This window comes from Labeo rohita, chromosome 8 (genome assembly GCF_022985175.1).
Source record: "Labeo rohita strain BAU-BD-2019 chromosome 8, IGBB_LRoh.1.0, whole genome shotgun sequence".
Taxonomy (NCBI): domain Eukaryota; kingdom Metazoa; phylum Chordata; class Actinopteri; order Cypriniformes; family Cyprinidae; genus Labeo; species Labeo rohita.
In genome coordinates, this window is record NC_066876.1 from 28,465,435 (window position 1) to 28,491,365 (window position 25,931).

The 25,931-nt window shown below is 34.0% G+C and overlaps 1 protein-coding gene across 2 annotated transcripts in view; it reads right to left on the minus strand.

Moving 5' to 3' along the window:
• LOC127170352 (netrin-G2) overlaps window positions 1–25,931 on the minus strand; it is a 97,496-nt gene that overhangs the window by 68,437 nt on the left and 3,128 nt on the right. For both annotated transcript variants that reach the window (XM_051118237.1, XM_051118236.1), the window contains exon 3: window positions 5,645–6,288. In XM_051118237.1, the coding sequence (XP_050974194.1) occupies window positions 5,645–6,288 (644 nt within the window). The remainder of the gene's footprint in view (window positions 1–5,644; window positions 6,289–25,931) is intronic.

Consider the following 25,931-nt stretch of genomic DNA (forward strand, 5'->3'; position numbering starts at 1 on the left):
TGCTGTTTGATTAATATTTTTAAAATTTAACCATTAAAATAGAGTCTAGAAAAATTAAAACAGAAAAAAATGGAATCGAGAAAAATTCAAATGAAAAAAAAACCCTGAATTTTGAAAAAAAATATGTAATTAAAAAAATAGAATATGGGCTAAAATAAGATTTCATAGGGCCCTATAAAAAACAAAATTTCACTTTATTTATTTATTTTCATTTTTCTGCATTTCATTTTTTCCATTATACATTTAAAATTTTTGTGAAAACTGATATATTTTTTTCAGTATTCTTTGATGAATAGAAAGCTCAAAAGATAATCCATTTAATGCATCCTAGCTGAATAAATGTAAAGATTTCATTAAAAAAAATCTTACCTAACCCAAACTTTTCAACAGTGTATATATGTACAAACTTTAATCAAACACCAGTCTATTTGTTCACTTAACAGTTCATTTTAGTGAACTGATTTATGTAAATAAACAGGTTCAAAAAACAATTCACTGATTCATTTGAGAGATATTTTATGTAAATTAAAGAGATCCTTTTTATTTTTGAGCCATTATATGACTGTATGCATGTATATGTGTATACAGTGTGTATGTGTATGTATTGCTATGTAAAATGCTACTTTTTGTTAGTAGGTTGGAAAGCTGAAGTGTCAATATAGCTTCCCCAGCACTGGTAATAATACAGAACGAGTAGGTGTGTTCAAACTTTTGACTGGTATGTTCTTTTTAACTTTTTTCTATGCATATCCCACTATGTCTTGCTGTTTTTTTTCAGGTCTGGTGATTAAATGATTGAAATCACAAACACTTACATTTAATACAAGTGCACAACAGCACAATCCAAGTGTGGGTGTGAATCAATCTCTGAGTGAATCTTGACTCTCTACAAAACACCTCTTCACGGCGGTCCTTTCATGATAGAGTTTGTGCCCACACACGTGTGATAAAGACGGAATGATCCTGATGTTGTCCTCGTGGCACCTCTGGAGCTTCCTGCATCTCACCTTCCCTCCGTAGCCTCTGTCTCTTTGCCAACGTAGGCCCAAGGACATCTCTAAGATGCGAGTTCTGATCCCGTTTTATTTCCGTTCGACCTTGATCTTTAGTAATGGCCTATCAGGTTCTCTGTATATTAATAAAACAGCGATATTTCTCCAAAATCCCTTCTGCTAAATTCAGCAGCCATTCCTGGCTTCTTTGATATGTAATATCGAGGCTGCAGTATCTGGATGTTCAGAAGGGTTTCATGTGAGGATTCAGGAGGAACGGGAACAGGAGATGCATCCGATCCGATGCGAACACCAGTCTTTGCATAAATTAACATGAACCCTGGGAATTGTGCTTATTTATTTATTTCCTCCCTTCCCAGGTTTAATTAAGGTTCAAGCAATGTCTTTGGGATATTTGTCTGATGGAACACAAGCCCACCCTCCCGCTCTCCTGCCGTTTCCAAATCCGGTCCATCTACTGGGACGCCTATTTGTGAACTGTCTTGTATCTCACGTCAGATTGCAGCAAACCGGAGCAGGGAGGAGAAGGTGAGGATAAAACGCAAGTCTTATCTTTTCACATATTAGCTTTGCACAAAAAAAAATCTGATTCTTCACAGGGAGAATGATAGTGTCTCATTATGTTCACCGACGTGTGGCGCGCTGTATGGCACGATGCCTCCTAAACATTGCTTTTTAGGGCTGATCAAGAAGATTTTTCACAAATGTCATCAAAACAGCACGAAAAAACAACTAAGGAATATGTTTTCATTGTTCAGTCAGGCTATTTTTAGATGCGTTCTGCGGGAATATGAGTTAGTAGTATTGCTGGCACTTTGGATGAAAAGGCAAACATCATTATCTGAGCGCACATAACATCTCCTGGCAAACAAGCCACAAAATAAAGAGATAAATAGGGAAATTAACAGCGTACCTTAATTGCTTTAAACAAGCAACACTTCATCTTCCTCAATTAAGGATTCTTGGCCCATGTTATTATAGGCCATTAGCACTGATTATTAGCGCATACTTGATGACGGAGGAAATGGGCCGCGATGCAGGAAGCGTCACCGGTCGTAGAGTCTGATCTGATTATCGTGCCCAACACCCACTGACCCCGCAGACTCCATTTAGACGAGTACTCGCAGAGGCAGGCCATCGGGGAGGCCGTGCCATTTTTATTATTCAAATGCTGCTGAAACGCATCCCAATATTGTGGACTGCATAAAATATCCCAGGACGTATTTCCGCTGGGTATTAGCTTAACATTTCCACTCCAGTGCCGCTCTCATTGTGAAACACTGGAACATCAGTCAGCACTCTTGATAGGCCGCTTTCCGCTTGTCCATTTGTCTACTTAACCCGTCCCATTCCCTGTCGCCGTTAAAACAATTTCCTCTCTGACATACCAGAATAAGTATTGATTGAGGGTTTGCATTACCGGAGGTTTGGGCCGTGCATTGATTCCCCTTCACTGTTAGATGTTTTTATCATAGCCGTGTGTGCCAACTGATCACTTGAACGTATAGAACAACTAGTTTGAAATGTGCCAAGATGCTTCTCTATGGACATTTATCAAGATAGATCAGCATAGGCTGAACTTTGAAGTTTTCTGATGGTGCATGGAAAAAACTATATTGCCCTCCCACTATTTGGCCAATAATCATTACATTTACAGAGCAGGTCATGTGGGTTTTTGAGGAATATCTTTTTTTTGTGTAGTGTGTAATATTAGCTATTCTATGTGAACAGTCTCCAAAGTTGCATTATACATTAAGATATTGCCTCTCAAAAGGAGTCGATTCAGAATTGCCTTAACGAGTCATCATACTTTCAAATCCTTTGCTTGTAACCGATCGACATCACTCTGTAACACATTAGCATATTTGCAGTTTAAACTTCCAAAATGCAGTTTAAATCAGCTTCAAATGGCTCTAAACGATCCCAGCCAAGGTAGAAGAGGCTTATCTAACGAAGCGATCGGTCATTTTCAAAACAAATTGACAATTTATATACTTTTTAACCGCAAATGCTCGTCTTGTCTCGTCTCTGTGATGCGCATGCGTTGTCTGTGTAATCCGGGTCAATACAGTTAGAGTATGTCGAAAAACTCCGGTCTTGTTTTCTTCTTCAACGTCAAAATCTTCCTACATCGCTGTTTTACCTATTTTTATGTAAAGGGCATTTGATCTTCTTTGCATGTTCACTTTGTAAACACTGGGTCGGTACTTCTGCAGCGATATAGGGCAATTTTGAAACTGGGGAAGAAAACAAGATGGGAGTTTTTCGACATACCCTAACTGTATTGACCGTACTGAACCGGAAAAACAGAGTTCATGCAGACTTAGACAAGATGAGGGTTTGAGGTTAAAAAGTATATAAACTGTCAATTTGTTTCAAAAATGACCAATCGTTTTGCTAGGTAAGACCCTCTTCCTTGGGTGGGATTGTTTAGAGCCATTTAAAGCTGCATTCAGCATTCCTGAAATTTTTTCCTCAGGAAACATAATTTCTTATCAACTGAAGAAAGAAAGAAAGACACGAATATCTTAGATGACAAGGGGGTGAGTAAATTATCTGTACATTTTTGTTCTGGAAGTGAACTTCTCCTTTACACAAAATGTTTTTATGTAATTAATTTAAAAACATTATAGCACTATATTATTCTTTTATGTAAAGCTGCAGGATTGCCAGGTTTTCTCAACAAACCTGCCCAATTGCTATTCAAAACAAGCCCAATTGTGGACACGAGGGGGTTCCCCCGTTAAAAATCGCATTCCGGGGTGTAAAATACATGCTTTTTGTTGGAGTTCCCCTAGTAAATTTGCAATGCAGGGGCTAAATATGACGTTATTGGGGTCGCAGATATCAAAAACAACCACAGACTTTGCAACACAGATGGTAGCGCTTGCTAACTTGCTCAAGTACTCCTCTCTGTCCAGTCACAACAGGCTTGGCCATCCGACCAATCGGAGCAGCGTAGGCTTATGGAAGGCAGGGGTTTACAGACATTTCACTCAGAACTCCTTGAACGAACCATTTCAAAATCATTGACAAATTACTTTATGTATAAATATGTATATTCTGAGAAAATTACAATGTTTTTTGAGATGCAGTTAAACCTGCTGTAGGGGACTTCAGCACAATATTAGGACACTTTAAAAAAAACATATAACCTGCTCTTTAAGAGATCTGTTCTGTTTGTCCACAGTGCAGAAATACATACAGCAGCCACATAACTTGACAGAAGCCTCCTGCATTAGTGCTCAACTCGTGGTACTCGTGATCGCGAGGAAGTAATTAGTAGAGTGAATAAAGTTGTTTTTGTTTTCTTTGCTCAAAAAGGATTCTCGTAGCTTTATAAAATTATGGTTGAACCACTGATGTCACTTGGATTTTAATTATGTCTTTACTACCTTTCTAGGCCTTGAATGTGGTGTTTATGTTGCTGTTTATGCAGGGTCAGAAATGTCTAGAATTTCATCAAAAATATCTTAATTTGTGTTCTGAAAATTATCGAAGGTCTTACAGGTTTGAAACGACATGAGGGTGAGTAATTAATAACAGAATTTTTATTTATGGTTGAACTGTCCCTTTAAGATATGTATGCATGCATGCAATATTTATCAAAACAGTTAAAAAAATGATAGCTGATGAAACCTAAAGCATTGCCAAGTCTCAATGCCAAGTCAGCATGGAAGATCTTCAAGGCTTTGCAACTCCAAAGTATCTTCATGAGACCCAAATTCATCAATCCCACAAAGATGAAGGTTTGGTGCATTCATATTTCATAAGGTTATGTGAAACGACCACCCTGGAAGATTGGGTTCATTCTGCACATCCAGTGATTTCAGTTTAGAAGAGCAGAACTTTGTAAGCCTGGTCTACTGGTTAAGATGTCTGTTCTTATATCAAATTTCTGAAATATAATTATTTGCTCCTGTGTTCTGATACTGTTCTCTTCTCCCATAATTTCCTGTAATATCTCTACTCTTTCTCTCAAATAAAGGCTCTTTACTGGCATCAATGGTTTCATGAAGAACATCCATGGAACCTTTCCATTACTCCAAAGTTTCTTTTTTAGAATGATCAGACATTTTAGAATGTTTAGATTTTTTGAATGTTCTTCACACTAAGAAAAAATGGTTCTTTTAAGAACTGATCACTGAAAGGTTCTTTTGGGAACCAAAAATGGTTATTTTATGGTATCACAGTGAAAAACCCCAACTGGAAATGAACGTTTACATGGATAGTTCACCCAAAAATGAAAATTCTGTTCCAAACCTATAAGACATTCATTCATCTTTGTTTTTCGTTCATGGTAATCTCCACAATGGAGAAAGACGGTAACTTGTGGGAGAAGAATAGTGGAATAAAGTAATTATTTTAGTTTTTTTTTGTGCACAAAAAGTATTCTCGTAGCATAAAATTACAGTTGAACCATGTCACATGGACCATGTTAAGGATGTCCTTACTACGTTTCTATGCCTTGGCCATGGTAGGTCCCTTGCCGTCTATGCAAGCTCTTACAGGTTTGAAATGACATGAGGGTGAGTAATTAATGACACAATTTTAATTTTTGGGTGAACTAACACTTTAAACAAGCAAAAACTATCCATAAGTAAGACGAACACAGTGTTGTGCATCATTACCTTGCTGGTATGTCGATATTGGAGATGGCGTAGAAGTACTTGAGCAGGTTGTCTCTTTGTACGTACGTTCCTCCGAGCGCTGGTCTCAGCAGCCGAAGCCGCAGGTTTGTGAAGGTGAAAAAGTCTCGGAGGCCTTTCATACTCTCCATGCGTGTGTACAAGTTGTCCATGTTTTGTAATTTCGTCCCAGCAAATATGGCGAAGCGTTCCCGGACCTCGAACCGCACATTCTTCTCATTCTTAGACCCGACCCAGCGAGAGTATTGCTCTGTACATATGACTCTTGTCACATTCGTGGCCGACAGATCCTGCACCCTCTTCGGCAACATCCCGAAGGCATCCATGCAGTCGTCAGCATAGTACTGGTAAGGCTGCCAGGTTCGTCCGTAATTCAGGGACTTGTCCAGCACCATTATCGTGGGCCGCCCGTACTCAAAGGTTATCTGGATGTCATCTGTTAACTCCAGGCTTTTGTTCCAGGATAAGGATATGTTGACAAGAAGAGGCTCAGGGTAACGACTCCATGTTACAGTCTGCCAGTACGTGATGAGTCCGGTTCGTTCGCGGTCTTGCATCAGCTCTGGAGGATGGGCGAGTTCTTTGGTGGAGGCATCGCATTCGTCACTACACAGGTATGGGTTTTCCTACAAAAAAAAAAGGAAGATAAAAGGTCAAACAAAGAGTGGTACAAAATTAAAGATAAACAAGTAATAATAAAAAAGAAACATATTAAATATTTAAGTATATAAGATTTGTTGCATGGGTTTTATAGCAAACACTACATTTACGTTTAGTCATTTAGCAGATGCTTTTTTGGAAACGCCCTAGAAAAGTGGGGTTTTGGACAATATTGGCATGAATCTTTTTTAATTTGTGATAATTTTGCACTGATAAGGGACAGCACAAACTCAAAACATATTTTATTACATAAACAGTTTATACATAGAAAAAACTTAAATTTTCGATTCATCAAAATATCCACCATTAGCAGCTATTACAGCTCTGCATAATCTGGGCCTAAATTCATTGTATTCTAAACTTAATTGGCAATCAGTTGTTGCAGCTATTAAGGTGTGCTGACCCAAAAATCTTTTAAAATCTGGGCCAATTTTAAACCAGTAACCAGGCAGCACAGCTGGCAAAGGGGCATGTCTGACTTTGACATGTATATATTGCCATTATTATGTAATCAAAATGAAAATTATTATTGCTGGTCTTCAATGATAATGTCAAGTTACTTTAATGTATTTGCACCAAAAAATGGTAAGGATTTATGCTGATATCGTCCAAAACCACACTTTGCTAGGTGTGTTTCCAAACTTTTGGAGGGCAGTGTACTTTTGGCATTAAAATATTTGTATTAATAAATATAAATGTTAATGGATTGCTATGCAATGTACTAATATTAAAACATTAATTATTAAATAAAATAATAGTTATTTAAATAACTACTGCTATCAAAGTGTTTCATAAATATTTTATATATGTGAGTTTTACTAATTTAATTTTGAATTACTCGGTTATATAATATTTATTTATTTGAATAACTTCTATTATTAAAGCTGTTTGTAATGGCTGTATTACTTTTGCCATTCAAATAGTTTGCAATGTATTAATAAAAAAAATAATTATTAAATTAAATCATATTTTTTTAAATAACTACTGCTATCAAAAATATTATTATATATACATATATAGCTATGCAATGTACTAATATTAAAACATTCCTTGTTAAATTTATAATAAATAATTCATACTAATAACTTCTGATATCAAAGCTGTTTGTGGTATTTGAATTACTTTTGATATTAATATCATATATGTAGCAGCACAACTGTTTTCAACACTGATAATAGTAAAAAAAAGTTTTAAATCAGCATATTATAATGATTTCTTATGGATCATGTGACATCAACTTTGCCATCACAGGAATAAATTATATTTTTTAAATATAATAGAAAATAGATATTTTAAATTGTAATATTTTTGATAAAATAAGCGTACCTTTGGTGAGCATAACAGGCTCATTACAAAACCTTACTGACCAAACAGAAACATAAAAAAAATATTTTTTTTAAAAATATAGAAAATATGTTAATTTTAAATGCAATATATAAAAAATAAACATATTAAAAATCATATCTCATCAATTTTTAAAAACAGGTTTTTATAGCTATTCATACTAACATTTTGGATCAAATAAATGCAGTCTGGGTAAGTATAAGAGACTTTTTTCAAAAACATTTAAAAAAAAATCTTACTGACCAAATCATAGTGTATATAAATTTGACAAAATAAATGTAAAAAAAATATGTATTTATTTATAAAAATACGCATTAAAAGGGATATCTCGTTTATTTAAATAAAAAAAAAAAAAAAAGTGTTGTTTTATGTCTTTCCGTTTCGATAACCCCATTCTAAAGTTCCCGTGGCTACTGTGATTTCAGGGTTTGAACCTTTGCCCTAGTGACACACCAGGTGTACGGATTAGCCTATAGATTGCCATCTGGTCACCCTTGAACCCTTAATTCCCCTGTAAGTAAGCATCAGCCCTCACACAACAAACATTTGAGGAGTTAAAAGTCTCAGCACACACTGCAGCCTCTAAAACTGACAGATCGATGTCCAGGGATAGTTATTGTTTTATAGCCGGCACACTTGAACGTTTCTCGGGCCAAGTGTCTTCATGGACCATTAGCTTTCATTAGGAAATAATTCGGGCTACCTGTTCCAACCATCTGGAGTACCTTAGCACTTTGATCCATAACCAGGAAGCACCTTAGCCTAACTCAGCCCTCTGACTCAATCCTGCCGTCTTTCTCCGTGTCATACAAATCCAGTCCAACTGCTGCGGCAGGTGGTTCTTACACTAAACCTCCAGCTATCCTCGCAGGAATGGCGTCACGTCTAAAGAGAAATGTTCGCCCACTGCTTAGCAGCAGGAACTCGTGTCAGTAAACAGACAATACGATGCTTTGGCCTCCTCCGGTAGACATGTGTGGATGTGTTGGCTAATGTCACTGGAGAATTCACAGCAGAACTTGAGACCATGACTAATTGTGATCGGATCAGAACAATTACGCAATTTATTAAGAAAAAACACATTGTGAATACATATGAATGGATTCAGGGGTCCAAGTTAAAAACTACTTAATCTAGATGAATTAAAGCAACTTTTATGAGCAATTCAATGTATATTCACTTCACGAATACCACATTTCTATTTTTGTTTTGCATTTTTTACTACATTAATATTTAATTTAAATGACTTCTCATATCAAAAATGTTTGTAATAGCTGAACATTTTGATATTAAAAAAGTTTTGCTAATAAATATACATATAAATGGATGGCTGTGAATTCGACTGATATTTAATTGTAAATTAAATAATAAAAACTATTCAGTTAAATAATGATTATTTATTTGAATAACTTCTGGTATCAAAACTGTTTGTGATGGCTAAAATATATTTCTTAATATTTTAAAATAATTCAGTAAACAGTAAACTGATTGAGTTTTACTAATTTAATTATTAATTATTCGGTTATGTAATATTTATTTGTTTTAATAACTTCTATTAATAAAGCTGTTTGTATTGTTGTACACTTACTTTGACATTCAAATATTTGTATTAATATGTATTAATTTGTATTAATATATTAATATTAATAAATATATGTTTATGTATTGCTATGTAATGTACTAATATTTAAATAATAATTATTAAATTAAATAAGAATTATTTAAATAACTTCTGATATCAAAGTGTTTGATAATATATTATATAATAATAATATACATATAGTATATATAATATACTTATTATAAATATTTAATTTAAATATTTAAATAACCTCTGATTTCAAAGCTGTTGTTATGTCTGAATTGCTTTTGCTATTAAAATATTACTATTCATAAATATCACATGTAAATGGATTTCTATGAATTGTACTCATATTTAATTATTATTTATTCAGTTAAATAATATTTATTTAACTAACTTCTGATATCTGTTTGTGATGGCTGAATTACTTTTGATATTGAAACATTTATTAATAAATTTAAATATAAAGTAGTAAAGACAGCAAGATTGTTGTGAATTTGACTGATTTAATTATTAATTATTTGGTTACATAATATTTATATATTTATTAAAATATTTGTATGAATATATATATATATATATATATATATATATATAATGGATTGCTGTGCAATGTACTAATATTTAAATATTATTTATTAAATTAAATAATACTTATTTTAATAGCTTCTGATATCACAGTGTTTGGTAAATATTTAAAATATGTACTATAAATATATATTATATAATATATTTATTATAAATATTTAATCTAAATATTTAAATAACTTCTGATATCAAAGCTGTGTGGTGTCTGAATTACTTTTGATATTAAAACATTTCTTAATATATTTGAAAATAATTTAGTAAACAGATTGTTGTGAATTTTACTATTTTAATTATTAATTATTCAGTTACATAATATGTTTATTTATTTTTACTAACTTCTATTATTTATTATTATTATTATTATTAATTGTTGTTTGTAATGGCTGAATTACTTTTGGCATTAAAAGATTTGTATTAATAAATATAAAAATTCATGGATTGCTGTGTAGTGTACTAATATTTAGATTTTAGATTAGATTAATTAGATTAGATTAATTTAGATTAATTATTAAATTAAATAATACTTATTTAACTAACTTCTGATATTAAAGTGTTTGATAAATACTTAATATATTTATTATAAATATATATTAGATAATAATAGTATACATAATATATTAAAAATATTTAATTTAAATATTTAAATAACTTCTGATATCAAAGCAAAAAAAAAAGTCTGTATTGTCTGATGTCCAAATTACTTTCGATATTAAAATGTTACTATTCATAAATATCACATGTGGACATGTTTTGCTATTGACTTTATTAATATTTAATTATTATTTATTTAATTAATATTTATTTAACTTCTGATGTCAGCGGTGTTTGTGATGGCTGAATTACTTTTGATATTAAAACATTACTATTTATGTATTTGTACATTAGTTGCTATGAACTTTTCTAACATTCTGTTTTTAATTAATCGATAAAATAATATTTAATGATTTAACATTTAATTTAAATGTTTAAATATTTGACTTAAATACTTTTGAAGTTAAAATATCTTCTCAAAACCAATAAACAAACTGTAATGTGCTGTGTTTTTTGAAGACAGACTACAAAGCACAGCTAACAGCAGCATCCTGGAACAGCAGTGAAGTTTTTCCAGGACCCTGTGATCCCTGTGTCATTACTTGGATCTTTCCCAGTGGATAATCTGACTTCACCGATCCCATGTCAGCTAAGGTACCACAGCAAACTATTTAGCCTGAATGTTGCTAGCAATTGATGCTAAAATGTCACAAAATCTTAAATAGTACCCTTTTGACTTTAGCTGAATGTGACCTTCTCATTAGCATCACACACCTTTCAATGGGAAATCCTGACCTGTCTGCACAAGTATGACTGCACTGCACATTTAATATACAGTAAGCTTCAACACTGCCCAGGAGAATCCACATTGCACAGAGGATCTGTTTATAGGGGCTGACCGAGAAAGAAAGACGGATGTGCGTTCTTAAAATAAACAAGATGAATCAGGAGATTTTGTTCACAAAAATGGGGCTCGAATACAAAATGTTCCAGTGTTTGTGGTAGTATGAAATGTTCTGACCACCGCTAACAAGCTGTGTAGAGCTCGTGCAGACCGGACTGACCACTAGTCTCGTACCTGGAGAGGTGGCCCTCTTTTTTTCTGCGGCGTGAGTTAATTACAATGAAGGCAGCTCCCTCTGGACATCCAGTCATATAACAGCTGGTGCCGAACAGCTTCAGAGGGATACAGTCGCCTAATTATATCAGCCAGAAAGTGACTTGCACAAGAGTTTCAACTGTCCCAGAGAGTGCCAGAACAGGGCTTTAATATGCAAATATATTATCAAACCATTTTTAGCCTATTTAGTCAACTTAGTAATGTTTCTGAAGTTTAATGGATTTGGAGTGCCTTTCAAAGGCATTTCAGATGTGTTTTCAGACTGTTTTTATGCTTGGTTTGATCACTGAATGAGAGTTTGATTTCTGTGTGTTAGAAATTTCGAACATTTTATCTTTCAGCGCTGCCAGAATTTTCTCAGTCCCCATTTTACTCAGGCATGCAGGGGACATGGGAAGAGTCATGAACTTGGAGATGGGTCTCTGTCCACAATTGAATTGTCCAAACATCACTTTTTATACATTGTAAAAGAGAGGTGGTGTAATGATTGACCAATTAGGATTATACACTACATCATAAAAGGAGGGAAACAGATACATATAAGGAAGATATTTGGCAGGCAATGTTTTTTTTTTTTTTTCTTTTACTACACATCTGGGTTCAGACAGTACCCCAACTCCATGCTTATCTTAAAGGGGTCCTATTATGCTCTATTTCAAATTCTTGATTTTGTTTTGGGGGTGTACTAGAACATGCTCTCATGCTTGGTGGTTCGAAAAACGCATTATTTTTCACATAATTTACATGATTACAATACCTTTCTCCCAGCCTGGCACTAAAGGCTTGATTAGTTCTGGGTTTAATGAAGTCCCGCCCTCCGAAAAAAGGAAATGTGTTATGACTGGTTAACTGTCCCACTGCGTTGCGATTGGCGAACAGCTTAGACTGTGTTTCAGTACTGCCACGCCCCTGGTCAAAGCAGTTAGCGCAAGCTAGATTAATAGTAAATCTTACGTTTTAAATATGGATATTTTTCTTACAAAAACGCTACAGGAGACCCCTGGGAGCCATGTGAGGCACATTTTATTATGGACGGATGCACTTTATTAGACTCCAATTGCATTCATCTGAAAGAAGCTAGTCATATACACCCAGGATGATCAGCCTAGACTATTCTAGTGCAAGTTTATGCATTTTAAAAAACACTCGCGTTATAAGCGAAGCTATCTACACTGTATGATGAATAAGTCTCTTACCACACACTGCACATGTTTACAAATATATGTTGTTAATACTGATTTCATTTGATTGGTAACTTATTCTTATATCTACTTGTTCTTATTCTGTTGTTTTAATTAGAAATTTAGATTAGAAAATTAGTTAGAACAATGCCATTACAAAGGTAAAAACAAAATTCCCTCTTAATTCACTTTAAGGAGTCAAATATCACCTCATAATGGCAAGGCTAATTTTTGATCAGACTTTCTGATTATTGATTAGAAGGTGCTTGTCAAATTTTGACTGTGCTCCTAATTTTTTTTTTTTTTTAAGAAAAGTAAGCATAGAGCCCTGATGGATTTATTGCATTTTTTATAATAGTTTTATAATAAATCTTTAAAAATCTAAATCTGGATTTGAATTTTTCATATTATTATAATCTAAAGATGCTACGTGAAAATTTGAAATAAAAATAGTGGTTTTCATCTTGCCACATTTTTACTCAAATTAATCAAAATGGATTTATAGCATTTTAGAACCAAACTCTTCATATATATATGTGACCCTGGACCACAAAACAAGTCTTAAGTCGCTGGGGTATATCTGTAGCAATTGCCAAAAATACATAGTATGGGTCAAAATTATTGATTTTTATTTTATGCCAAAAATCATTAGGAAATTAAGTAAAGATCATGTTCCATGAAGATATTTTGTAAATTTCCTACTGTAAATATATCAAAACTTAATTTTTGATTAGTAATATGCATTGTTATGAACTTCATTTGGACAACTTTAAAGGCAATTTTCTCAATATGTTGATTTCTTTGCACCCTCAGATTCCAGATTTTCAATAGTTGTATCTCGGCCGAACATTTTCCTATCATAACACACCATACATCAATGGAGAGCTTATTTTCTCAGCTTTCAGATGATGTATTAATCTCAATTTTGAAAAATTGACCCTTATGACTGGTTTTGTGGTCCAGGGTCACATATATATATATATATATAATAAAGGCATATTTGTAAGATGGCAAAGCTTTTTAAATATCTTTTCCTTTCTAGCTTGTACTTATCTGAACAATGCCTGCTATATGGTATTATGAGAACTTCCTAAGTCGTTTTGCCTCTTTAGGACTAATCGCTTGATGTATTCCCCACTTGTAAGTCACTTTGGATAAAAGCATCTGCTAAATGAATAAATGTAAATGTAATCTTAAGTAAGTCAAGCATTACAATATGATATTATGATAATCAATCATTATTTAATAATAGAACTTTATAAATTTTAGAGTTAAAACTTGGTAACCATGTGTGAATGCATATTTGTCATTTTAATTGAACTTGGTGGTGGTGGTGCTTAAGAAAAGGGAAAAAAAACTAACAATAATATTGATAAGATAATAATGATACTATGAATTCTACTACTTGTAGAGATAAATGGAGGGGAAATAAGAGACAGAATGAGCAGAGAGCACTTTATTATTTAACATTATGGAAGCTTATTTCTGCAGAATAAAAAAAAAGGTAACTGCGACTTTTTATCTCACAACTCTGACTTTTTCCTCATCATTTTGAGTTATCATCTCACACTTCTGACTTTTTTTCTCACATTTCTGAATTTGTCAAATTATAACTCACAAATCTATGAAAAAAGTCTAAATTATGAAACGTAAACTCACAACTGTGAGTTTATTACTTACAATCCTGAGAAAAAAAGTCTGAATTATGATATGTAAACTCACAACTGAGAGTTTATAACATGCAATTCTGAGGAAAAAAGTCAGTATTGCAAAATGTTGCAATTAAGAAATATAAACTTGCAAAGTCGAACTTTCAAGATGTAAACTTGTAATTGCGAGTATATGACTTGCAATTAAGAAATATAAACTCGCAGTTCTGAAAAAAAAGTCCAAATTGCAGTGATTCGTACATATAGGTGGGTTGTTTTTTCAGTTTTGCAAAAATGTATATGCCAGATTGACTGTCTTTGAAGTATTTGTCCCTGTGGATTTACCATCAAAACTACACGCACAGAACGGCACTTCTGTCATCTGTCTTCTGCGGGACGCATTGCAAGTGAAAGCGAGCTGCTGGCAGAAGGCAATTTATTCATAGACAAGCAGCTTTGAGAATGAATTACAGTCTATAAGTGTGACTTGAGCGTGTGCGAAGATGCGAATTATACGTGATCAATAACGGTTTGCTTTTGCTTTCAGAACATACTTCTGTTTACATCAACCAAAGCCGCTTTCAGAAAATCTGCATTCACACAACCAACTGAACCAGACTTTGGTATCTTTTGTAATTACAGCTCTGTATAAGAGAGATATATTTTTTTAATCTGGAGAAATGATGTTGTTTTGTTGATGCCGTCAAAAAGGAAAGGGCTTAATTGTGAAAACAATACAAGAATGAGCATGCTGTTTTTGAAACAACTAAAGAACGCAATATGAGGAATGCAAATGACTACATGAAGACGTGGCGATTTGAAGAATCCCCAAGACCTGAGGCGGCATGAAAACAAGCAGATGGGGGGATTATTGCATGTGGACACATGGGGACAAACTCAACCCCCTTTGGGAGTACAGGATGGGGGAGGATGCGCATGTAAAATTCATAAGAAAAGGCAAAAACTAAGGTTTTTTCAGTGACAAACAAGACAATTCATAACCGGAGGAGTGATGTTTTCCAGACGTGGTTAGAGAAAAAATCAGGACCAAATGTTTTGGTTTTCCCATGGTACGTTGCGAGAGTGTGCAGTTACTCTACCTGCTATATATAGTCCTGGCTGTTAATGTGTTGCTAAAACGAGCCAATAGGATTATTCCTCATATGGCTTTGCGACTAAATAGAGCGATTTCATTCAAACAGTACGTGTGGGGATGATACACAATGGAGGCTTTGAATCTCGGTCTATGTTCAGATACAGTGTACTGTATGCAGTGATGGGTCATCTTTCTGCTTAGCTAAGCTGAGATCCTTCCTCCCTCCCCATCCTTTATACTCTCTCTCTCTCTCCCTCATTAGCTAGCGCTACATACAACCAGAGCTTCCAGCGGTATATAACATCATGCAAGAAGAGGAAAGAAAAAAAGCAAGGCGCTGAGTAAAAATGCAACGGCATCTCCTGTGGGCGCTGAGTGACTGAAATTTCCTCTAAATCTTTAATGAGCCGGAAAGCTTCTCCAAAGAAAGAGAAGTTGCCAAATCTAGAGGGCTTACGTGGATCAATTAACTCGCTTTCAATGTGAAGGAAAAAAAGGACGGGGATTGTAAACACAGTTCAACAGGCTTAACAGAGTGGCAGACTCACTATATCAAATATATGCTTTGTATGCCTTGTTAAATTAAAATAAACCCGTATTAACAGATATAACTTTGGATTTTAATAATGCATCGGTAAATGTTGAAATTAATATTAACTGAGATTAATACATGCTTACAAGTATTTTTCATTATTTCATGTTAACAAATGTAGTTGACTAATGTTAACAAATGGAACCTTATTGTAAAGTGTTACCAAAAAGTCTTTAATTTTTTTTTTGTAGAATGCGAAACTCATTCAGCTTCACAAAGTTATTTTTGTTTCCGCATGCTTGATATATTTGTATATATATATATAAATTTAAATGCATTTATATATAAATGTATATACATTTATAGAAATATGTAAATATTTATTTGTATAAAAATTATATAAATATATATATAGGCCTGCCCATATATTTCATTTTATAATATAATATAATTATCTTTTAAATATGATATTTATCTAGTTCTTATTAACTGAGATTAATACATGCTTACAAGTATTTTTCATTGTTATTTCATTTTAACAAATGAAGTTAACTAATGTTAACAAATAGAACCCTATTGTAAAGTGTTACCAAAAGGTCTTTATTTATTTATTTTTTTTTTTTGTAGAATGCAAAACTCATTCAACTTCACAATTTTTTTTGTTTCCACGTTTTATATATATGTGTATATATATATATATATAAATTTGTATGTACTTATATATGCATTTATATGCATTTTTATACAGTTATATAAATATATAAATATTTATTTGTATAAATATATATATAAATATATATAGGCCTCCCCATAATTTATAATATAATATAATATAATATAATTATCTTTTAAATATATTTATATAGTTCTTGTTGTAAATCTTATTGTAAAGTGTTACCAAAAAGCCTTTACTTTTTAATTTATTTTTTATTTTATTTATTTTAATTTTTTTTTATAAAAAACTCATTCACATGTTTGAAATATTAGGCAATACATATTTAATTTTATATACAATGTTTATATTTTCATCTCGTCTATTCTGTTCTATATTTTAAATATGACACTTATGTAAAGGATTGTTATATATATATATATATATATATATATATATATATATATATAATTATCTTGTATATTTTCTTTCATTATCTTCTTTAATATAAATTTTTGATTAAAAAAAAAACAAATTAAATAAACAAATATTTAAACATTTTTTTTTTTACATGTACCTCACATATTGTATATTTTAGTTAATGCTGGTATATAATATCATTCACTATAAGTTTTACCATTGTTGCCTATATATACAAAAACAAAAATAAACGTCATATTTCATTTTATATATGATGTATATATAAAAGATATATATGTATGTATATCCTGTATTTTTTCTTTCATTATTTTCTTTAATACACATTTTGGATTTTAAAAAATCTAATAAAATAAACATAAATATTTAAAAACTATTTTTCTTTTTTATATATACCTTACATATTGTATATTTTGCTTAATGCTGTTATATAATATTATGCATATATAATATAATATTATAATATTATATATAATATTATATACTATTATTGTTTATCTATTGTTACTTATTTTTATAGTTACGTTTCATTTTATACATAGGCTACATGGAAAAATGATAGCACATAATATATAATGGATGTGTTATATAATAGCATGAACTAAAATACACAAGTCAGGTAGGCTTATATAAAAAAAAATGCATCGAGAAATAAATAAATATTTTAGACTTTTTTTTTCCTTTTTATATTAGGCCTACCTGAGGTCTTGTATTTTTAATTTCAAGCTATTAAATATAATATTATGTGCTATCATTTTTCCATGTATCCTGCATTGCTTCGAAGGCATTATAGTAGCAATAAATGATTCACCTACAACTGCTGAGAGTCACAGGCGAGACACTTCCTGTCAAGGACGTCTCACGCTACATTCAATCCCCAGAGTTGTAACCGTAAACAAGCGTGGATCACTTCTCTTTAACACTGCTGCTTTAAAACACACTGTGACTGCAGGCACAGGCAGTTATTCTCACATGGAGCAAGTTTGATCTTGTGAATGCCAGAAGGTCTCCTCAGTTTAAAGTGCCTGGCCCCTCATCCCTCCCTCCCTCCCTCCCGTTCGCTCAACATCTGAATGCAGAGCAGGCTGATCAGTGGATGAACAGTCAGCTTTTATCGATCTGAGAAGAAAGTGCTGACAGGGAAGGACATGACTACACCCTTCTCCTAAAACTCATCTCTAGTTTCTTCTGCTCAGTAAGCCGTCTCAGGTCGACATGGAAAAATATTCCGTAATCAGTATGCACGAAATACACGCCCTTGTGTCGGGTTATTGTATGAATAGCAGATGAGGACGGAAAGTTTCATGTGGTGCAATATATATATATAAAAATAGGAAACTTGCAGGAATTGTGGCCAAATGCGATTTTTGGTAAATAATTAACAGCCAATAGCTGGTGCAGCTGTGTGCTCTGAATGTTTATTTAAAAAAAAGTCAATGTTTTTCAAAAAGAAACTGTGTCAGAGAATATTGTACATTTTCTGATGATTTAAAATAGTAAAAAAAATTGCATTATATTATAATAGAATAAATTGCTATTTATAAGTTTGGGGTCGAAGTCCCTGATGCTCACCAATGCTGCATTTATTTGATCAAAGATTCTCTTAAAAACAGTATTATAAAATATTTTTACAGTTCACAATTCAGTTCACAACTGTTTTCTATTTTAATATATCTTAAAATGTAATTGTTTTCCCGTGATGTAAAGCTGAATTTTCAGCATCATCACTCCAGTCTCTCACAAGATTCTTTAGAAATCATTCTAATGATTTGAGTAATATTATATTATATTATATTATATATTTTCAAAATTGTATTATATTACACTACCAGTCAAAAGATTTTTAATGTTTTTAAACAAGACTGTTCTGCTCTCCAAGCCTGCATTTATTTGATCCAAAATACAGCAAAAGCAGTAATATTGTGAAATATTTTTACTGTCATTATAGAAATGAATACTTTTATTTAGCAAGGATGCTTAAAATTGATCAAAAGTGATAATAAAGACATTTATAATGTTACAAAAGATTTCTATTTCTGATAAATGCTGTGCTTCTTAACTTTCTATTCATCAAAGAAGCCTGAAAAAATTCTACTCAGCTGTTTTCAACATAATAATAATAATAATAATAATAATAATAATAATTATGTTTTTAGAGCAGCAAGTCAGAATATTAGAATGATTTCTGAAGAACCATGCGACTGGAGTAAAGATGCTAAAAACTCAGCTTCGAAATCACAGGAATACATTACATTTTAAATTATATTCAAATAGAAAACAGTTATTTTAAATAGTAAAAATATTTCAAAATTTTACTGTTTGCTGTGCTTTGGATCAAAAGTTTGTTTCAAACAGCATTGTAAGATTCATTGTAAAGAATCATTAGTGTCAGCTACAAGTATTCTCAATGTTTTGAGATTATCCTATGTTAAACATTTTCTGGTAATTAGATTTAGAAATTAGATTTTAATTGTACTGAACTTTGAGTAAATATTTTGTTAAAAAATTAATTTTAATTTTAAATTAATTTTAGCAATTTGGTATCTTATTTGCTATGGCTAAAGGCTGGAATGCATGATTTTTTGCATGAAGCTTTACCCCGATTTACAGTCTAGACAAAAAAAATCAGAGCCAGTCTGCAGATTTGAGTTGACAGATTTCATCGAAAATCAGATATAGAATATTTTGAGCCAATTTTAGAACACAAATGGCAAATTTACACTGCAAATATGGCACAGATTTGCATTTAAGTGTCTGTTTAATGCTGGTCAAATGTGACATAAATGTATTTATACAGAAATTATAACTGTGTGCTTTGATATTAGGGACTGAGGTGGGTCATAGCAGATATAATTAAGTCTGGCTTTAAAGGTCCACCGACGTGCTTTGAAACACGCAGCGTTATTCTATGTGTTGACGTAATTTCATCTAAAACAGGAAGACAGGCTGGGACATATCAAGCAATCCTGTCTCCTTTTTTAAATAACGTTTCATTTATTTCACAGCTTGGGCCAAAGCCGCTGAGCTCGATAAAGCTGCATTTGACAGCATACGACAGCAACAATCTCATTCATATCACTATAAAATATACCATTCTGTGTAGAATTCAAATGGGTTTGATGCGTTTTGTGGTCGGCGCCGACTCCCGCATACGATCCGCTCCATGCTATCGTGTCTCTGGACCGGAGCAGACTGTGTGTGCACTACGTCGGTTTGCAGGAAACAGCACAAAACCACACTTCATTCACCCCAGTGGAAAGCATATTTACACTGTCTGAATATTCCCTATCCCCTATATAGTGCACTACGTGCCATTCACCATACAGACAAATTCTGTGAACAAGTGACTGATTTCAGCCGCAGCTTCAGCGTGTGTTTATAGTGTAGGGGGTGGAACACTTCAGATTCTAGAGAGCATTTGATTGGACAGAAAGTTTGATGAGAAGTTGAAGTGCAGGGTGATGTCATTAAAATCATTGATCCATATTGGTGGAAGTTAGAAACTGTAAGTTTTGAATGCTTATATCTTCTAAATGTGAATTTTGTCATTGTTTTTGGAGCACACTAGCTTATAGATAACCTTAAGGCTAACATATTCATACTAAAAGCCAAAAAACTTCCATTTTGATTTCCACTGGTCCACTAAAGTGCTTTGAAACACGCAGCGTTATTCTGTGTGTTGACGTAATTTCAACTGAAACTGGAAGACAGGGTGAGACATATAAAGCAGGCCCGTCCCCTTTTTTTTCAAATAGCCAATAGCGTTTTGTTTATTTCACAGCTTGCGGCAAATCTGTTGAGCTCGGTAAAGCTGCATACAACAGCCACAGTCTCATCCATATCGCTATAAAATATACCATTCGGTGCAGAATTCAAATGGGTCTGATACATTTTGTGGTCTTCACCGACACATATGAACTGCTCCGTGCTATCGTGTCTGTTGACCGGAGCTGTACGCGCGCTGTGAAACACTTCTGGCTTTTTTCCATTACAATTGACAAACTCACTATTTTTGGTGTATTCATACTAAAAGCTAAAAAACTTCAATTTTGATTTCATGGGGACTTTAAGTCTGGCTTTAAAGGTCCACTGAAGTGCTTTGAAACACGCAGCGTTATTCTATGTTGACGTTGACGTAATGTCAACTGAAAAAGGAAGACAGGGCAGGACATATAAAGCAGCCCCGCCCCCTTTTTTTTATTAGCCAATAGCGTTTTGTTTATTTCACAGCTTGGGTGAAAGTTGTTGAGCCACACTTCCAATGGAAAGCAAATTTACACTGTCTGAATCGTTCACAGTCCCCTATGCAGTGCACTATGTTGCATTCACCGTACAGAAAATACAAATTCTGTCAACAAGTGACTGATATTAGCCACAGCTTAAGAATCTGTTTATAGTGTAGGGGACGGGACGCTTAGGATTCTAGAGAGCATTTGATTGGCCAGAAAGTTTGATGAGAAGCTGAAGTGCAGAGCGATGTCATCAAAATCGTTGATCCATATTGGTGGAAGTGAGAGACTGTAAGTTTCAGGTGCTAATATTTTGTAAATGCAGATTTTGTCATTGTTTTGAAACACACCAGCTTATCGATAAACTTAAGGCTAAGATATAGACCAAATATAAGTTTGTAAACATTCAGGATGCGCACTCATCATGGTTGCAGAAAACCCTGCAGAGATAGTTACATTTAAAAAGAATATAAATTATATTGATTAGCTGTCATTTTCACAATGTTCTCTGCATATTACAAGAGCTTGTCACCCAGTGATAAACACTGTTATTCAGCGAAATTCATGTTAGATAGTGGGATAGTTTTACAGATCCAAAACAGGGATGACGTTTTTTGTGGGCGGAGCCTATCTGGTGACAGAAAATTATGGTTTTCAATGGAGTCATGGAATAAAAGAATAAAAAAAAAGGTAAATATGATATTATATTTTTTAAAATTCTGACTTTATTATTGCAAAGATTATATCTCACAATTATAATAAGGAAAAACAATGTCATTCTCTCTTCTCCCCTCGGCTCAGAATAAGAGTTTATATCCCACACTTCTGGCTTTTTTCCCTCAGAATTGAAAAAACTCACTATTTTTGACTTAAATCAACTTATAAAGTCCAAATTTGGAGACATAAACTTGCATTTTTGAGATAAAATAAATGTAAATATGTTAATACTAATAGGTTTAAATAATATTTCATGCAAAAAAAAATAAAATTTTGATTTTGTGAGGACTTTAAGTCTGGCTTTAAAGGTCGACTGAAGTGCCTTAAAACACGCAGCGTTATTCTATGTGTTGACGTATTTTCAACTGAAACAGGAAGACAGGGTAAGACATATAAAGCAGCCCCGCCCCCTTTTTTTTTCAAATAGCCAATAGCGTTTTGTTTATTTCACAGCTTGGGCGAAAGCTGTTGAGCTCGGTAAAGCTGCATTTGACAGCATACGACAGCCACAATCGCATCCATATCGCTAAAAATATACCATTCTGTGTAGAATTCAAATGGGTTTGATACATTTTTTGGTCTGCATGACTTGCACATATGATCCACTCCATGTTATCACGTCTCTTGACCGGAGCTGTGGGCGCACTGTGAAACCACACTTCCAATGGAAAGCAAATTTACGCTGTCTGAATCTTTCACAGTCCCCTATGTAGTGCACTATGTTGCATTCACCATACAGAAAATTTCTGTCAACAAGTGACTGATATTAGCCACAGCTTAAGAATCTGTTTATAGTGTAGGGGGCGGGACGCTTAGGATTCTAGAGAGCATTTGACTGGACAGAAAGTTTGATGAGAAGCTGAAGTGCAGAGCGATGTCATCAAAATCGTTGATCCATATTGGTGGAAGTGAGAGACTGTAAGTTTTAGATGCTAATATTTTGTAAATGCAGATTTTGTCATTGTTTTGAAACACACCAGCTTGTCGATAAACTTAAGGCTAAGATATAGACCAATTATAAGTTTGTAAACATTCGGGATGCGCACGCATCATGGTTGCAGAAAACCCTGCAGAGATAGCCTTTACGGCTAGAGAATTACACGGATACGGTACAAAATAGTTACATTTAAAAAGAATATAAATTATATTGATTAGCTGTCATTTTCACAATGTTCTCTGCATATTACAAGAGCTTGTCACCCAGTGATAAACACTGTTATTCAGCAAAACTGATGTTAGATAGTGGGATAGTCTTACAGATCCAAAACAGGGATGACGTTTTTTGTGGGTGGAGCCTATCTGGTGACAGAAAATGATGGTTTTCAATGGAGTCATGGAATAAAAGAATAAAAAAAAGGTAAATATGATATTATATTTCAAAATTCTGACTTTATTATTGCAAAGATTATATCTCACAATTATAATAAGGAAAAAAATGTCATTCTCTCTTCTCCCCTCGGCTCAGAATAAGAGTTTATATCCCACACTTCTGGCTTTTTTCCCTCAGAATTGAAAAACCTCACTATTTTTGACTTAAATCGACTTATAAAGTCCAAATTTGGAGACATAAACTTGCATTTGTGAGAAAAAAAGTCAGAATTGTGAGATAAAATAAATGTAAATATGTTAATACTAATAGGTTTAAATAATATTTCATGCAAAAAAAATACATTTTGATTTCTTTAAGTCTGGCTTTAAAGGTCGACTGAAGTGCTTTAAAACACGCAGCGTTATTCTATGTGTTGACGTAATTTCAACTGAAACAGGAAGACAGGGTGAGACATATAAAGCAGCCCCGCCCCCCCTTTTTTCAAATAGCCAATAGCGTTTTGTTTATTTCACAGCTTGTGGCAAAGCTGTTGAGCTCGGTAAAGCTGCATACAACAGCCACAGTCTCATCCATATCGCTATAAAATATACCATTCGGTGTAGAATTCAAATGGGTCTGATACGTTTTGTGGTCTTCGCCGACTCACGCATATGAACTGCTCCGTGCTATCGTTTCTATTGACCGGAGCTGTGTGCGCGCTGTGAAACAACACTTCATTTGCCCCAATGGCAAGCATATTTACACTGTCTGAATTCACCGTACTGAAAATACAAATTCTGTGAACAAGTGACCGATTTAAGCCGCAGATTCAGCGTCTATTTATAGTGCAGGGGGCGGGACTCTATGGATTCTATAGAGCATTTAATTGGACAGAAAGTTTGATGAGAAGCTGAAGTGCAGGTTGATGTCATCAAATTCGCTGATCCATATTGGTGGAAGTTAGAAACTGTAAGTTTTGAATGCTTTTATCTTCTAAATGTGAATTTTGTCATTGTTTTTGGAGCACACTAGCTTATAGATAACCTTAAAGCTAACATATTCATACTAAGGGACAGATTTACTAAACAGGCCAAATTAGCGTTAAAGCCCAATTTTATAAAAGCACTGATGAGAGTGGAAAAATTTGTGTGTGACTTACTGACAATCCGCAAATCAAAGAACACAGACGCAGCCAGACCATTTCCATAACGACCAGCGCAATCTACCAAGAACAGCGCAAATTACCGCCTGCTTTGAAACATGCTTTTTTTGGGAGATAAATAATGGCGCAAATACCAGTCATTTGACAAGCGCAAACGTTAAATCAAGTTGCATGATTCATTTTAATACTCTCCTAAATTTTGCATCTGAAAGGGAAACTCCTACAAATGCACATTCAATAAGGTCAGGTGCCTTTTCAACGCTAAATCTTCACTGCATGTGAGCTGGTGCAAGCTGTTAGTAAATCTGGCTTCAACTTTAATGTGGCATTGCATCTTTACACTGAATTTTGAGCCAGCACAGAGCAGCCTTAACTTAGTTGTGCAAAGATGCTTATAAGGACTTGAAAGTCTGGTAGTGTAAACGACCTTCAGTCATTTAGTGTATGATACCCAGTTTTTCATCTCAAAGCAAGTGTATGTTCAGATTCCAGTCCTAAATTGCATAGAAAACCTCAGCAGTGGCCTTATTCCGAAAGGTCGAGGGACAGGTATATCTCAGCGGCGAACCATATTGGATAACCACTATTTGTGATCCGTGACATTTTTTGCAGCCAAAGAACTGCAAGCTTCAAAGAACTGTATTCGTCCTTTCACGCTGAATTTAAAAACCATGAACTGTTTCTCCGACTTTTTGCTCTTGACAACTAAATCCATCATTCTTGAATCACTATGCCTTTCTAGTGCATTTGCTGCTTGAAAAATGATTTTGGTGACTGAATTCAGACTCTCTTCACAGTCCAGCTACCCACCCGCTGTCAGCGTGTTAGCCGCACGGTATATGCTGAGAGAATGATGTCATTGAATGAGCAATGTCTGGTCCGCCCCCCTCCACGGCATCCTGTCTTTTATCCACACAGTCTAAATGTGTGAATTAGCACCCCGTCAGAGGCAGCGCTCCGTCTCCGGGCCTCATGCGTAGTGTCAGTCCAGCTGGACAAATCCTCGATCCGATTATTGTGCAATCAAGCTTTTGGCTGAATTCCCAAAGCATCTCTGATGGAGATTAACTTTGGCTACACTCATACCTCACCAACCTGACAGAGCGCCTAAAATTCACCCCGATGGTATAGAATGGATAATATTTTCATGCTTGTGATTGCCCTAATCTCTAGTTGCAAGTATGTCACAGAGTCACCCGAACGTGGTGTCGATCGGTCACCAGATGTGCCCTGGAAAGACACAGATTGTTTGCAGCCTCACGCTCGGTGCTAAACCTGAGTTGATTTACACAGATAATCCTGCGGTGGCTGCTGTCTTGTGCGCGGAAGGAAACTACACTGAATAACAGCTGCGTGGGCAAATTTACACATCGACTCGGGCTTTGTTGACTCTCTGAACAAACACATTGTTAATGGCCACATGTTGCAGATTACTGCATAATCTGTGTGTAGACATATCAGGGTTACTCAGAGACTTTT